Here is a 17,604-nt window from a genome sequence, read left to right as displayed (position 1 = left end):
CCTTGAGACGTTTTCAGTGGCCTCCCTGTTTGAAAATGTCAAAGGCATTAGTAGGATTCTTGTTTCACCATTTCAAGGAGATGCATCTTGCAGGCTAATGCATTATGGTTTAGAATGATGGGCAGCATGTATTGATCCCCTCGGTTTTTAACCAATCCTCGTTTTTTCCACGCTCCTCATGGTTTAGGCACTGTGGACCATTGTCCACCTTGCAGGTCAATCTTCCAGAGATAAATCTTGTGTGTGTGTATTTTTTTTCCCTTTCCTTCTGCCTGGACTACATTTCGGAAAACATTCCAAAGCACATTGCGGTGGAATTAAATGTCGCACATTGCCAACACAAAGGCCTATTTGAAGAGAGGCTTGGATGTTAGTTAGCAGGAGCAGTGATCTGGGGAGAAAGCCAGATGTGTCTGAAAATAGTATAAAATAGAGCAGGATATTTTTTGCATGACCTTGTGGAGAAGCCAAATCTCACATTGGCAGAGGAACCGCTTGCAGGAAATGCAGAGAAACGAGAATAACATGGATGTCATCTGCATGTCAGCTATTTGATATAGTCCCTATTAAGGATGAACGAGTGGAAAATAAGAACTTGCCAATTTTACCACTGTCAAGGTGATAAATATAATTTCATTGCTCAAACTCCTACAAAGATTTATCTTCTCATGGAGTTGAAGAGGCAAGTGGCTGGTCAAAATCATTGAGAGCCCTCAATTTTCAGACATTTTATTTTTAGAAGTAAAATGATGAGGTTCACTCTTTGGCTTTAGTAAGCATTTTCATATCCAAGGGCAAAGAGAATGAGGATGAATAACTGACAGTTTAGTTTAGTGCATAACCAATGGCACCAATGATAGACAAACTGACAACTTCCACACATTTAGGCATGATGATCATTGAACTGAAGTCAGAATTTTATGGATTGATAATAATGATGTATAATAAACATAATGAAATTGCTGCAGAAATCCTCTCATTTAATACCCAGTAAAGAATGCAAAGATGCAAAATAAATTTGTCTTACGAACAGAGTTCAGTTCATTCCTCCATGGTACGGTTTCGAGTGAACTATAGTCAAGTACTCACGTCAAGTTTATTTAGCCCTTAATCACAAAAGGGTCTCAAAGGCTGTCACACACCCATAGTTCACAAGAATTTACTACATCCTCTAGAACGTGGTTACTGGCAAGGAACATTGCAGAGAAAAAAATATCAAAGGGATAACCCCCGCCCCCCCTACCGAAGGGTGAACAAGTTCCAATGGATGCTAAATAGGAAAGATTTATAATCATGATACGATGCTGCGTAATGTTAGATAAAACAGGATGATGAGTTATCCAATGAAATGAAGCGCTGCAGGTGAAATGCACTGGGGAATATGTTCTTAACAGAACATGCAACACGTTTGGGCAAGAGGTCTTCCTAAAATCTTGTCTCAGCTAATCCATGAAGACTTCTTACAGCGACAGCCTCGCTCGGCTCATTGCCACACATCCCCATCTCCTCTAACAGGAACGTTGGGGGAGGAGTGATGAAAAACAGGCCAGAATCTTGATGACAGCATGTAAGGCGGAGCAAGGCACTAAATGCATACTAAGTGTGTTTTAACCGAATGCAACAGTGTAAAGATAGATACCAAGATTTAGATGCGACTATTTCAAGCATATCTACAGAATTAGCATCATTTATTCATGTGGACTTTGCATCCTAAAGTTCAGGAACACAAATTTAGAATCCTAGTCTTTTTCTTTTTCTGAGACATCTTCAGGAGGTAACCCGCAAACTTCAACAAAAATCCTAAATATGGAATCTTAAAAAATGGATCATAAACTCTTTTCCTGTGGAGAATTAATTGACTTGGATGCTCTTTTTAACCATCATTGCACTGCATAGCATCATATCATAGTTCCCCCACACCAACCATCCCATATATATGGTTAAAGCCAATATTGCCCAAAGTGTGTCAACAGGCAAAATGGTGCAGAGATGCAGCCTCCGTATCAGTCTGTCCTAGTGAATAATGGGCTGAGCCGAAAGGCAAAGCTCTCGATTTACTGGTCGATCTATGTTCCAATCCTTTCCCATGGTAGGATTCCTCTGAATAGTGTTCAGATTGGATGTTCAGATCTTCTGACTCTCCCTCAAGAGTAAGTTTGAGAAGCTCCGTATTTTTTACAACTACAAGTTGCTTCTGCATCCAATTCACCTCTCTAGCCACTAAGTTTGGTTAGAACCAGAAATGTTTCATCTAGAATTATTACTACACCAAATTTACTAACATAATACATTTTGACTTCACCATTCTGTTTGACTGCAACTAGTATCACACAGTAGACAAAAAAAAGGACAACTGTGTCAGGCTTCGAAGGTTGCCATTTTTTACATCACATTGCTCAGCTAAGACAGACAGTTCTCTTTGCCACCTGCCTGTCATTGCCCAAAACACTCTTGCCCCTTTTGCCATGCAGTGACAGGTAGAGGCGGTCCAACACACACCTCAGTACTCTGAAAGTACAGATACTGCACTTGAATTTTCACCAAGCCTGTCTCCTTTACAACTTGACTGACGAACGGAAAAGGGAAAAGGTGTTCCTCAGTCATTCAATAATTTAGAGACCTTCTTGCAACAGCTGGTGCACAACAGTCCACTCGAAAGATGAGTTCTGCTTCTAAACTTCATCAGTCCTTCCTCTAGTCGCTCTCATTCTGCATTATTGACCAACGGCTGTTATAGCACCATTATGCTTCACTGCAGGCTAGAGTTTTGTCATTATGGACTTAATGCTTTTTCATGGGACCTGAGCACCTCTTAGGATAATATGAGTTTTCTTAGCCTGTAGATTGGATGGATAGGATAACTACCAGCAGACAGATTGGCCTTTACAAAAATATGCGATGAATGGGCCAGTATCAGATGTAGCGTGCATATCGTGTCATAATGTGAGCTCTCGGGCTGTAATCACAATGGAATGGCTGAGCTTTTGTGTCATTCCTGTGAGCACTACAATCCAGACTTTACGGTGCAAACGACACCGAGTTTTTTTTTTCCGGATGCTCCGAGTTCTTAAGCAAACGCTAACACATTGGCGCTATCCCTATTTTTAGGTTTAGTCCACTCAGAGAGGATAACAGCAGTCATCATTCTACAGGTCTCCAGGCACTTAAAGAATTAGCTCCTCAAGAAAAGAAAAAATAAACAACATCCCGACTTATTCTGTGAAAAGACGGTTGGGAAAGAGTTCAGAAAATGTCATTTTGTTATTCCGCGAAAAAAGAAAACATCACACTGGATGATCTGGCAGCAAAAACTGTTTGTATCAAAGTAATGAGCCTGAGGAGACTGGCAATTAGGAGTTTACTTTCATTTATCTGTCTACTCAGAGAAATGCAAACGGAGATGTTGGCTAGGCCATTAAGTTGCTTGAGTGGGAGAAATTTTAATTGGTTTGGGTAAAGCTCGCAGTTGATTCAGAACGCAAGCTGCTGACCAAAAAGAATTTTGGCGTTACAATGCCACAGGTGATTGCATTATTTCTTTAGATTTCTGTAAATGAACACATTACTGTTCTTTTAAGCCAGGGGTTGGGAACTTATGGCTTGGGAGCCTTATGTGGCTGTTTTGGTGGGTGCATATGGCTCCCAACTAACTAACTAACTAATTAATATATGGAGTTCTGAACGCACCAATGGGTGCATCACTGTGGCATTGACGTTACATCTAGCGCTGCTTTAATAATATTTTTTTAATTAGACGACTCTTTATGCATACAATGATTACCAACAGCGTATCGATGTTGTCAAAAGAATTCAGGCTATTTCTACTTTAAAAGGGGTGAAATGAGTAAAAAATAGGCACACATTTTTCATGTAATTTAAATTCTGTGTATGGCTCTCAAGTAATAATATTTGAAAATATGAATTGTTTACGGCTCTTTCTGTCAAAAAGCTTCCCGACCTGTTTTAAGCCATAACAAATGGTTGCTGTTTAAATTGTGGTTCCAGAAGTGTGGCTGTCTGCTAGCAAAGTACATGCTGTACGTGGCCTATACCCTTGCTCGCATGTAAACTCATTAGCGGTGACCTGTCGAAAAATGATTTATCATCAGTATTAATATTCTCCTTGTGATTGCTGCTTGTACAATGCGATTAGATGAGGGCCCAACATCAGATAATGTCTTTCAATAAAAGGCAAATCCATAATATGAAATCTGTAACTTTATGTCCCTGTTGGTCGAGGATTAGTGGATTTGTTGTCACAGGTATATTGTTAATCCCTCTTTTTCCTGCAAAAAGATCCTGGCACAGAGTCAGTTGTAGTACGTGATTTATTGCCTGACTCTCTACTTTGTCGGTTGTAGTCAAAATCGGATTTAAAAAATGAGAGAAAGAAAACAATTTATCAGGTACAACTGCACAGTTGAGAGTTGTATGAACAATTATGCATGATCAATATTAATTACTTTACCAATATGTTTTTTACAAGGTTGCATTTGTACTTTGCAGTGCCATCGGCATCCATGCATAGAATTCTGCAATCTGAATATCACAAATTCATATAGATGAACTGCATTTGTGACAGATACCTTATTGTTTTTTAAACTCTCTCTATCTTTTAGGTGGAATCTGCGTCGCCCAGTCATTGAAAATTCCGCACAACCCCAAGATGGAGGATTATGACAAAGCCATTCAACAGCTGCTTGAAACCCAGCACTCGAGGGCAGTCATCGTATTTGCCAATGAAGAAGACATACGGTGAGCATTGCCGCATATGGTGGCGCCCTCCGTTTCTCTCAGGTGTGGCGATGTATTGCTGCGTTACGCTCTTTAATCTCTGAGTGGCAGCTCCTAAAGACAAGCCACAGGCAAAGATTTCCCATGCATCTAGCAAGCTTGTTACACAAACATGCCTGCGCAAACACTGGAAGACGGGGAATACAGATCACAAGAGAGCAACACAGATATTGCGTCAATTACAATTCCCCGTAGGGAAATGCCTTTGTGCAAAAAAACAACACCACAGAATCAAATATTTACTACACTACCTGTACATTTGAAAATGGCAAAAACACAGAATTGTCTTAACAGGTGACATATGTGTCAACAAATGACTCAACAGAGAGCAGCATTTCTGTTTGTTAGTTGTCAAACCAAGACTTGTGTAATGTTATTTTTGGTCGGAGGTTAAATTACGGTGGGATGCTGGTCCTGAATGTGTTACTTTACTTGAACACCAAAAAAAGCTGCAAAATTTCAAGAGCAGTGCATAATAAGTGTGAGTTATAATTATAAAGAAACTTTTTAGAAAGACATTATTGCTTGCTTGGTGTAAAAGGTTTGAGAAGCATTGCTAAAATCAAAGATGCAAGAAGGCCTCCATAAATCATCCATCTATTTTCAACACCGCTTATCCTTGTCCGAATTATTGAGGGCTAGAACCTATTCCAGGAGACTTTAGGTGAAATGCAGAGTAAACAGTAAAAGGGTTGTAAAGTACCCACAGAGACAGACAACCATTCTCACATATTATCACACCATCTCTGAGTGGGAATCAATACCATAATGCAAGGGCTGCAATCAGGCGAATGTACCACTTACACTAGAGGTAAACATTAAAAAAATAAACCTTTCAAGGTCCGCTCTGGACCTGGTTTTTGTTCCAACCAAACCCGGAGCACCTGACTGACACCAGATTGTTCTAACAGTGTCATCTTGTTTGGTTGGAATGAAATCCTGCACCCACTGCAGGCAGTCCTGAGAAGATATATAGTATATAGTCACATCTAATTTTTAGTTTAGAGACCGCTGCATTACACCATCAGCAACTTTCCATAAATCATGTGACATGAATTTAACCAATGGCAGAGCGTATGGTCCGGTCAAGGATTCTATATTGTCTTTTTGCACTGACTTTGCCCCAAGGTTTGTCGTGCCTTATGATAGAAGTCACCTGGGATAAGGTACAGCGTACCACTGACCTTAACAAGAAAAAGCAGACAATGCATGGATGGAGCATGAATTACGCACACATACATTGTGCTGGCTTTCAATTCTTCGCAAAATCACCTTACAGGGGAGTCCTCAACGCCACTAAGAGAGCCAATCATGTGGGCCATTTTCTGTGGATTGGATCAGACAGCTGGGGGGCCAAAAGCAGTCCCATCCACCAGTTGGAGGATGTCGCAGTGGGAGCCATCACGATACTGCCCAAGCGCTCTTCTATTAAAGGTATATATGCACACCGTCACGCCATATCATCCATCATTATTGTCGCTCTTTCATCTCCACTGTCATGATGGGAGCCACCCGTTGGCTGCCTCCATTTTGATCTATTTAATCACAGATGTTAATGAAGAAAAAAAATGCTGTGCTGAGGGAATGATAAGGAATGGCCAAATACATTTACAAAGATGAGCCCAATGATACTCTTACTTATTACATGTACTTTGTTGATTATGTTATTGGGATAATTCAAGATTTAGGTCTGCTTCTTATCCTTTAAAATAAAAGCGTTCTGAATTTACTTTCAAATTTTTGGTTTAAAAAAAAACAACAAATTTGCTAACACTGCTGTAACATGTGGCTTTTTTCACAGCTAAATATAGCATTCCGTACACAATTCCGTAAGGCCTTAAGACAAAATACACTATTTGGTGATAGGTTATTAAAATTAAAGATTGGTTCACAATAGTCGGTTTAATTAGAGCAGTCCCTTTGCCTTCTTGAAGGCATCATAAATTGGACATAATTATTTTGTTTACACAATCTCAGTAAATATTAAGAGTGCAATAAATAGTGAGCTACTGCTTGCCAAATTGGGCACCTAAAATTAGCTTTGCTGTTTTGCTCTTTTACTACAAAAGGCAAACGTTCATTAGGTATTTATGCTGCTATGTGTCTTTAGCCTCATTAGAACTGCAACAGAATTACCTTCCTTGGGCTGAACTTGCCAAATGGTTATTTTTGCTTATTATTAATCAACACATTTGGAATGTTATTGTTAAACTACATACAGCACTATATAGGGGGGCACACACTTTTTTTTTCTTGATCATTTTACAAAATGCAATATTAACCGTTTAAGCATTAATTCTCATAGATTTTTTTACACAAACCAATGTGAATAAGCTTAATGAATGGCCACTCCACGTTGAATCAATTTGCGACCGACATGCACAGATAATGCACACTTAACTATTGTTTACATTCGTAAATCAAAATTATCTCCCACTACTTAAAAAAGTTCATTTTCTGCTTGCTATACACGAAGCGTTTGTCATATTTGCTGCTGAACACAAGCACATCTGATTAACAAATCATCGACAAATCGTCATTTGGTATTAGGATTTAGAAACAGGGCGCATTTCAAATTTATGTAGAGCTGCTAACCCATGGGAAAGTGACATGCAGGCAATTAATGTTGTATACAGTATACAGCTCTGGGGGAAAAAAAGGAGAAAAAAGATCAGCGTGATTTTAGGGTTTGTGCCAGCAAATGCCAGAGTAACAATTCTTCAATGAAATGCAACAAAAACTGAAGTGTTTCTCATATTCAACAACTAAATGATTGTGACACAAGCACAGATAGAACCATTGGCTCCAAAGTGAATCCTTGATTTTGAGTTCTTCTGTTTCTTTTTGTTTTACAGCGTTTTATTTTTGCAGTGTTGCATTGGTGCTTGAGATTGTCATTCTAGTTATATATTAAAATGCCCAGTCAGCATTTGGTCAAGCCATTATGTGTCTATCGACTGTTACTGGACTTTTTACAGACTATTTCTTGAATTGTCTCTTTTTAAAAAATATCCTTTTTCTTGAATCAGAGTGAAATGAGATGTAACATCCTGTAAAGTTTACTGTTAGTGTCCGTTTTATATGGAAAGTACTTGTTACCCATGAGACATAAATAATGTCAGCTAGGACTCCACATTCATATCCTGATCATCATCTTCATCTCTTCCATGCATCACAACCTCAAATATTAGCATGTGATTACTGTACATGGCCCAAATTGATTGCAAGATGTTTCATGCATTTCACAACGGACTATGTGATAAAATACAATACATATGCTGATTTAACTCCTCGGCACACTATTTTCCAAACTGGTCTCATCTATTTCTGCCTCAGTTGGCAATTTTTCCCAATAACGTTCCACACTCCTCAGAGAGCAACAGTGACCTTGATGCATATATATTTAGTTAGCAGAAGGAAGATCAAGGTCCCGTTGCCTAGTTTTTCCTCCACTGCGGGTTTTATTTGATACGCAAACTCATCAGAGTCACTTATTTGACTGACATTTAGCTTGAAGCCGTACTTATTCACTTTTCAGCTATGTTCACATCATTAATGTTGTCAAATATGCTGGGCAGTGTGAACAGTCTTTAGTAAAAATTATAACTTTGATTTTTAGATGAATCAAATTCCTATTTTTCTTTTCCTTCAGTCAGATTGGAAAGCAAGTAGCAGGCTACATTTATTTTGTTCTTTTTACTTAAGTTGAATTTGGAGCTATTTTTGTCCAACCTAACGCACAAGTTTTACTTTGCTATATCTGGCAAGAATAAACACTTAAAAAGCATGTTTGCAACCTGCTTATTGTTTTTTTTTTATTTTTTTTACTCACATAAGCCTTTTCTGTTTGTCGAAGAAACCTGTTTCACATAATTCTTACACCCGTCTAACGTAACTGCGAGTGACATTTGTCTATATTTGACCAATGAAATGGATCCAAGTAATTCCATGACACTGATGCAAAGTGACACATTTAAGACAAAATGGGCAGAAATCGAACAAATGCAGTTTACTGCCAACTTCCAGCTCATTTTAGAACTGGGTAATGATAAGAGGGTATATATAAAATTGATGTCTAGACACAAGAAAAGTTTAGTTTGTATTTTTGGCATGTGTTGTCATCTGCATCCCTAAATTATTGACGTTTTAGCCTGGAGGAATTCTTCTTGGTACTTAGGAAACTGACTTTTGTTTATTATTCAAAACCCAAAACATTACCTTTTCAAAAAGATTATTTGCATATTGCTGTATTACATTTGTGTCTATTCGATCTTACTTTTATTCAAATGACCTATTATAATATATTTTTCATCACCCCCTCACAACATTACTGTCTTTAGTGTAGGTGTGGTATAAATACGGGGTGGGGGGAGTTCCCTGGAACGGTAGATGGAAAAAATACATTGTCATTACATTTTAGGCCCTTCAATTGGTCGCCAACCAATTCAGGGTCAACCTTACCTCCAGGACAAATGCCCACTGCCAAAAGATTAAGATCAATTGACTCAGCAATGTCAGTCAATCCGCTTTACAAAAAAAAAACCTAAATAAAATTAGATGAGTCATTAGAATTACATCAGTAGGTCTCACCCACTTAGACACTATGACACACTAATACGTAAACCAGCCTAGTCCTTAATATGTAAAATGAACTGAAGTGTATTTTGACATAAGTGGATAAAAAAAAAAAAACTATTAATTGTGAATTACATGTGGGTAGGATTGCGAGTCATGTTAGTGGAAAAAAAAGTTTTAAAATCCTACAAGGAGACTTTTCTTCCCCTTGGTTGCAGTAGGGTTCTTGTCATGCAAATGCTCCACACAAAGGCATTTTAAAGTTTCCTTGACTTTAATACCCAGTACAGGCTTTGCATCCATCGCCACCGGCCTTCGTCTATAAAGTGATGAAACCAGTTCAGTACCATCAGGACTTTTCAGCCTGAGGCAATAAGCTGTGGCACCATTTATCCTTCCTGTGCTATTTAATATGCAGCCTGTATTTTTTTAATTAGCGTCATTTCCAAGAAGAATAAAGTGATAAGAGTTTCATAGGGCTTGAAAGGAAAAATAGACTGCCATAGTCAAGGTTTGACGTGGTGGGTACTTAGTGGTTAGCCTCCAACACCTGCCGGGCAGAACCACAATGTCACCAACACACTGTTACTCTTATTTTGCAGTAGGTTTGAATTGGGCTATAATGGGCTTGAACTGAGGTTTGCTCTTCTTTCCACTTTTCCCAGGGTTTGATGAATACTTTACCGCACTCACCCTGGAGAACAATCGTAGGAACGTTTGGTTTGCGGAATTCTGGGAGGAAAACTTTGATTGCAGGCTACTCAGTACATCCAAGAAAGAAGACACAAGCCGTAAATGCACAGGTAACAGCCTTTTTTTCCCCATTATTTTAAATCATGTGTATTTTTTAGTTTAGTCTGGAATGGCTTTGCATTCAAAGCAGCGGATAAACCATTGATATTCCATTTGGCCCCTGTTGTTCCAGCAGAAAAGTCCAACAGTGGGTGTTTTTGCCCAGGGGGTTGACACGGAGTTATTATTGGAATAATAACAATGCATCATGTGTGTTGGTCATGCAACTGCTCCTGTGACTAATATCCTTGAACTCTTATTGCCATTTTCTTTCCATTCCCCTGTGCCAGTGGCAGGCTACTTAGCCAAAGCATCATCATTTGGTTCCTTGAATAATTGATATCTGTCAGGTCAATATCAATGTTTTGAATTGTTGAGTTTCTTTATTTAAGAAGTTATTGCGCAGTGTGTCTTTTCTGGTCGTATGTGTCACATATGAAAGGGGGGTATTCATCATTTCTCTTCCTGCCCTCTGGCATACACATTCATCTGAATTTGGCTCTTGTGGGACTATGTGTAGGCAACCGTTAGTACTGTGAAAAGTATATCATTTTTGTTGTACGGGTGGTTTGAACATGGGGCTGTTCATTAATTAAATACTGCATCCCTCCCAGTCCACATGTATTGGATGTGTATAACCCCTAATTGTAGATATTGAGTACCTAAATGATTTAAACAACATATTTCTTCCACACTTGTGTTTAAAATTATTATTTAGTATAAATATAACTAATTTAGCCACTCAATGGTCTTCTTGCGCCTGACTATTATGCACGCAGGCAGCATGTGATCAATTCTTAATTTGGGTTAGGGTTCATAATGGCATTTGTCATAATTATGATTATGACAGTCTTATTATATACATTCAATTACTGCAACCACTTACAGGAGAGAGAAGGCATGCGGACACAGAAAGACGGACAGGGAGGCAGGCAGAGATATGACAGAGAGAGAAAGTGTCTTTCTTGTGCGTTGTAGTCGTTTGCCTGGTGAAATCTGCGGGCTATAATTTTCTATGCCACAAAATAATTTATACACATTACACTTCTTGTTTGAGGTATTTCATTTTAATGAGTCCTATTTTCCTGACTTTTTAACTGACGCTCCCATTCAGCTAGCATTTTGGTCACACTCTGCAAAGTATTGACTTCTGTGCCATATCGCACTGAAGGAGAAGCATGAAATGCTGTAAGTCTTGTAGTTGAAAAGTAATTTCCTCTGAAGTCACTCTCCTGGAAAGTTGATGATGAGAAACTATGAACAAAGAGTGGCTTCAGAAGACAGGGAAAGGAATACATTTAAACCCGCATTGTTTTACCACAACTTCAGACGTGTCCTGATTATTTCAGACCAATAACGTTGGTTTTGCTGCGTCAGTGACAGAGGTGGTGTTTTCCTCATTATTAGGCCGACCATCATTTATTTTGCATCAATGAATTTCAAGTTGCTTGTTAGTAATGATATAGAACGCCTACATAAACATAGCTGGTTTAATGACAACATATGCCTGCTGGAAGCAGTACTCTATTCAGAATGCAGGCCAGCCGGCAGCAGGCTGTTTGTTCCTTGGGTTTCATTGAAGATATTCCTGTTGAATTTCCCTGGGTGCCGCTGTCCTCTGTTTCATTAATATTTTGGTTCACGCCCGAGGAGCTACTTCCTAAACATCCGTCTTGAAGTTTTTCCGTGGCTAACATTATGTTCTCCAGCTCAGTTCTGCTGCCGTAGTCCACTTTATTTGGCTCTGAAATTACAATGAAAACGACGGCATGCGCTGTGACTACTTATTATGCCCCGGTATTTGTCGTATTACCATCTTGGTGCTAGCACTAATATTAGTGTTGTGATGCATGCTCATATTACTTAAACACAGGGTGCCGACAGTTTGACAGGCATGGTGCTGCATTCATTGTCTTTGTGGGGGGGATGCTGTTACTGTGGGACGCTGTATTAATGTGCCTTGCTCACATGTTGACACTTATGCTAGTGTGACACAAATGAGTGTTTGCTCACGGATTTAGTTTCTCTTTTCAATGTTCTTTGTGCAGTATTTCACCATGTGACAAAGATGAAAGATGCCCATCCGGGCTGTGCACACCACAAACCTGCCGTGAAATTATTGTAAACGACTTTTCTTCTTCCCTCCATCCAGCTATGAATGCCTTTTATAACTGTGACGGCAGTGCAACTGTTTTGACAGTTTCTTTTTTCATATCTCCAGTCGGGTTTCATTTGTTAATGTCAAATCCAAAACAAGAGGCTTGTGCGTTCAAAGACTGTGCATATAGGTCACCCTATGCCGGTTTCTTTGATGCCTGTTGGCTGTAATATGTTAAGTTCTGAGTAATGGACTGAAATGTCAACATTGATTGTTTTTGACCTCTTCCCGTTAAGCAAGCCTGATGTTTAATGTGTCCTGTTAGCATCTGCAAACAACATCGTGTACTCATGCGATTGAGGCCTTTTGCTTTTCCTATTTTTTTTTCCACACAGAAATCATCGACTATATCATGCAAGTATCATAACTTGTGGCACTATTTTTTGGTTTGCACTTGGAGAAAAATTGTAGGCCTACACATTTCCTAATTCATGCAAACAGGCATGGAAGAGAGATCCATATCGTATGTGCCGACAGGTCAAATTGCAGTGCAGTTAATTTTACGAGCGACTGGAGTAGTATCATATTTAATTTGAATACGGAAAGTGATTTAGCAAATCTGAGACAAATCGCAATGACAAATTTGACATCTTTACATTTACACGTTTGCAATGCCAGAAACAAGAAATGAGTGCCTTATATGCAATTCCATTTTAGAGCTTTTGAATAGTGGAGAACACGGGTGTCCAAACTATTTCACAAAGGGCCGCAGTGGGTGCAGGTTTTAATTCCAACTGAAGGAGGGGAGACCTTTTCATCACTCTGTCGCAATTAATTGTTAGCAATCAGCTACTGATTTTTGCAGCGGAAACCTGATGGGTTAAATTGTATGTTGCCGTATCGGCTAGAACAAAAACCAGGAAGCACAAGGACCCTTTGGACACTATGGGTTGATTGGAACTAGTCAAATTTTGGACACATACATTATCACTAATGACAGTAAGATTAGGCTAGCTCCTATTTTAACATTTGTAAGAAAAGCCGCATGTTTCAAATTCATTTTAGTTCAAGTCAAGGTTTTGCTCCACTTTATTGTTTTTTTTCCTTGGGTGCCAGCACATTTGCATGTAGAGTCCAATTTTTTTAACAAAAATGTTGAATTCACATATGTTTGGTGCCTACTAGTGCACTGAACTTTTGACAACAGCTGTCAGCTTCCATAAGCCTTCAAATGATCACATGGATGTTGCTCACTGTCAATTTGAACAACTCCTCTGATTTCAACTGTCTCATCTGTGGTGTCCTCTTCAAGAATACTGTTTCGGGCATGTTTTGCCCATCTTTTAAGATGCATAGATCCATTCAACACACACTCTGGAGAATGCTATTTTAAACAAAACACTACTTTTAGGCTATTTCCAGCTTCTATAACATTATTGGCCCTATATATTTATTTTCTGCAAGTCTTTCCTTTCATGAATAAAAAAAATCCCATACCATCACTTCAAGTATCCATTTTTTTGCACTTTAATGGCCCTTTGGGTTGAGGTCTTTCCTATTGGGATATGTCCATCTTGCAATGCTAAGAGTTAAAAACAGCACATTTGGCCACATGAAGAATCTAGCAGCAGGTTGTACATTACATATTCATGCTGTGTATGAGCGGCAGGAGGCAAAACCTTTACAGCAACCCATAGTGAAAGGGCACTGCACTGTGAGGAGGGTGTAAAAAGAACATGAAGCCAGTCCAGAGAAGTGTGTTTCTGAAGTTCACCATGATTTTTATCACCTTGTGGATGTGAACAATGAGGGCCATTGTTAGCAGCAAATTACTGTTTAATTCAGCACATTAAAGGAATTTGCTGGGTTGGTCAAAGAGTGCGGCCCGATACTTTTCTTTTTTTGAATCTCTGCATCTGGGAGCGAAATAATGCTTCTCGATTATTTATTTACTCTGCTACATTGTCTTTCTTAGGTATAATTCTCCCCAAAGGAGACTTTAACTCCCGGAAAATGGTAAATTAGAGGAAGAAATAGGAATTAGAACTGAAGTAACATCTAATGGTTTGTGTTGTTGCATTTACTATATTTCCGTCCCTCTCTCGACAGGCCAAGAACGCATCGGGATTGACTCTAAATATGAGCAAGAGGGGAAGGTGCAATTCGTTATTGATGCAGTTTATGCCATGGCTCATGCCCTGCACAACATGCAAAGGGACTTGTGTCCTAACTTCCCTGGCGTCTGTCCACAAATGGAGTCTGCTGAAGGAAAAACTTTGCTGAAATACATCCGGAATTCCAGCTTCAATGGTGAGTGAAACGTTATTGATGGAGACACCATCGATAATTACATGTGACACAACTGTTTGACCATTAAAAATACAAAGATCCCTGTGCTGTGTCCCCAAGCTACAGTGCTGCATACTAAATGAAACACTCCCATGGAAAATAGATGATCACGAAGCTGTTTCTGTTGACTTCCATGCTGGTTTGCTTTTACTTCTTTGTTTACCAGTAACTGTGCGTCTGATTGACGCAGGGTAACAAAGACAAATTATTTATTGTATGTTAAGGAAACAAAAATAACGCCCATCTGCCTTGATAATAGCATTAAGGTGAAAGGTTTCATTACACTTTTTGATTAATTGAAATAAAGTTTTTATGCCCTTGTAAAGGTGCACTTCATTAATGCAGAAGGAAGGTTGGAGGCGTTACCAACATACCATGACTTTCTTTTAACGGTTCAACATCATTATACATCAACTTTAAAGCCTCATTGTGTAGTAATGATTTTAAATTAATTTTAATTGGATATGATGGAAAACCATTTGCTTTAGCGGTTTTGGGTACTGGTGGACATCATGGCATTCATGTCATATTTACACTGACCTTCTCCACCTTTAAATACTAGATGTGTAGTCTACTTAAGTGGCTGGGGACTCAGACTTTTTTTGTGTAATAAATGCCTGTGCAAAGCGTATTTGTTTCTCACCATGGGTTTAGAAGGCAGAGGTTTTTCTTAGTATTGACATACACTGTGCATCTTTCTGCTGAGCTTGGGCTTTACTCAAAGACCCACTACCTCAGCACTCATTGGAGTAAAATCTCCCAATTATTCCTTGATGTAAATAGCCTTTACAATGTGTAAATCGCAAAGAATTACGTCCTTAACACATCCACACAAAAGTCTATCTCATGTTGTAGTGTACTTAAGGGTAAAGTGTTAATGTAAACAGTCAGACCCTATTGAACCAATAATTCTATAGCCTACTACTTGGTGATCAACTCATGATTATTCATGAACATATCTTTCGCACCACTTTCTTCTTGACTTGTTCCTGATTACTTCTCAGGAAGACATTGAGCAGCTCAAAATTGGTAACGACTCATTAATTGCTAATCACGTTGAGGTCCTCTCCACTTAACAAGTTGCAACATGAGATGTCAGCATACCAAACGATCTTTGTGTCGTTTAAATTGATCTGCCATAAAGGGATATTACTATACTCAATTTTAAGGCATCTACCTCAGAGAATTCTTCGTCATATCGTGGCGAGTGTAGCTTACAGTCGCGGTCTGTGTAGAGCTTTTACACATTCGTTGTGGAGACGGAACTCTCCAATCCGTAAACACTGAAAATTGAATTCACTGAAAAGGAGCGGACTTCATTTGCATTATAATAGTTTTTACATCTTTAAAGAAAGAAGAAGCAGAGACATGTTATAATTTTCATAGGGGGGATTTTGTGAAAAAAAATGTTACCCATACTCATTATAAAATACAGTGCTTTAGTAGTTCAGAATAGGCCTTTGAACAATCAGAATCACCAGTTATTAACTTTCTCTTTCTGTCCTTCACTTCTTTCAGTTGTTGCTAAAATTCAATGTATACCCAGATAGGAGGCTATGATTTTTTTTTTAAAAGCATGAACAATATGATGCTCACAATTATTTGTATCAGACCAAGAACGAGTAGAAGTATTTATATTTGCATATTTGACAATACTGAGTGCCAATATGAGAAAAAATATTGTTTAACTCGTTGGCTACCATTGACGGCAATAAATTAACCATATTTGCTCCAAGAGTAAACCATTTTAAATGAACAATTACACCACTCAAATGAAGGTTGGCATGAACAAATGAATATAAAAATGCTTTGAAATTACTCAGTAGAAAGAAACAAACATAAGACATCTTAAGACCATTATATTATGAAATATCACCCCAGCAACCAATAAATGGGGCATTTCTTTAAACGCACGAAAGATTAAAACAAAAAGAAACCACTACGTCAGAATGTTGGCAGGTGTTAGGAAAGTTAGTTTCAGAAAACTATTTCAATAGCTCTAGCTCTGTGTAATATTTAAGGATTATTTGATGCTTTATGGGGTTTTTCACTTCTGGTACTCTGCATTATTTAAGCATGTACAGAAAACCATGTACTTAACAATTAATGTCAGTGGTTATTAATGACATCTGCACTGCAGGGGCAACAGTGAGTGGAAGATGGAAAAATGGAAGATGAATTTGAAACAAGCAAGACTTGTGTCTTTACAGAGGTGCTGGTGTCTCAGCAGATGATCATTAGAAGCTTTTCTGAAGAACACAGTGTCCTTAGAAAATGGTTTAGATCAGGCTGAGCTCTTTAAAAAGAAATATGTGAAATGTTTTGCCCAAACTGCCCTACTTTTTAGAGGTGCACACAGCAGCTCAACTATGCCTCGTACTAAAATAACTCTCCCCTATGATATATTTTATGTGTATGTGTGCAGGGTGAATAATGTTCACAACATGCACTAAATTCAGACGAGTATGTATTTAACCGCTCATGTTAATCCTGATTATATTGATAGAATTCTGTAATATAATAAATGCTCTTCCAATACAGCGTTATAACCCACCACTTCTATACTGCTTATAGTAATGCGAGGAGCTGTAATCTCTCCTAACTGACCTTAGGCTGGTTGCCCGTCAATCACGGTGACATTGCGAATGGGTGCATTGAGCGTGAGTTGATATCACTCCAGCTGCAGGGCATTCTGTTACGTGAAGCACTGCACCACCATTCAGCCTAAACAGTTAGGAATTTAAATTGAAAATCATTCCTAGTATGTTTTACCTACTTAGTGAGTACAGCATGTCAATATTTTTTTTCCTCTCTCGAAAAACAATGTCTCGTAAGATACTTTATCTTTCAAAGTGCAGATGGCAAAAAAGGCACAATAACTACCAAAACAGAAACAATATAATTTGTTGATGCCCCTTAGAAATATTGTCTTTCATGTTTTGTGTTTTGTTTATGAAGTAGAGATATGTTTTGAATGGTTTCAAATGTAAGACAGG

General features: G+C 38.6%; 1 protein-coding gene across 6 annotated transcripts in view; it reads left to right on the top strand.

Moving 5' to 3' along the window:
• LOC144195960 (metabotropic glutamate receptor 7-like) overlaps positions 1 to 17,604 on the top strand; it is a 99,679-nt gene that overhangs the window by 56,899 nt on the left and 25,176 nt on the right. For all 6 annotated transcript variants that reach the window (XM_077715893.1, XM_077715911.1, XM_077715883.1 and 3 more), the window contains 4 exons: positions 4,620 to 4,755; positions 6,074 to 6,228; positions 10,035 to 10,172; positions 14,369 to 14,569. In XM_077715893.1, the coding sequence (XP_077572019.1) occupies positions 4,620 to 4,755; positions 6,074 to 6,228; positions 10,035 to 10,172; positions 14,369 to 14,569 (630 nt within the window). The remainder of the gene's footprint in view (positions 1 to 4,619; positions 4,756 to 6,073; positions 6,229 to 10,034; positions 10,173 to 14,368; positions 14,570 to 17,604) is intronic.

The sequence above is a fragment of the Stigmatopora nigra genome, chromosome 1 (assembly GCF_051989575.1).
Source record: "Stigmatopora nigra isolate UIUO_SnigA chromosome 1, RoL_Snig_1.1, whole genome shotgun sequence".
Taxonomy (NCBI): domain Eukaryota; kingdom Metazoa; phylum Chordata; class Actinopteri; order Syngnathiformes; family Syngnathidae; genus Stigmatopora; species Stigmatopora nigra.
This window is presented reverse-complemented; position numbering and strand designations above follow the sequence as displayed.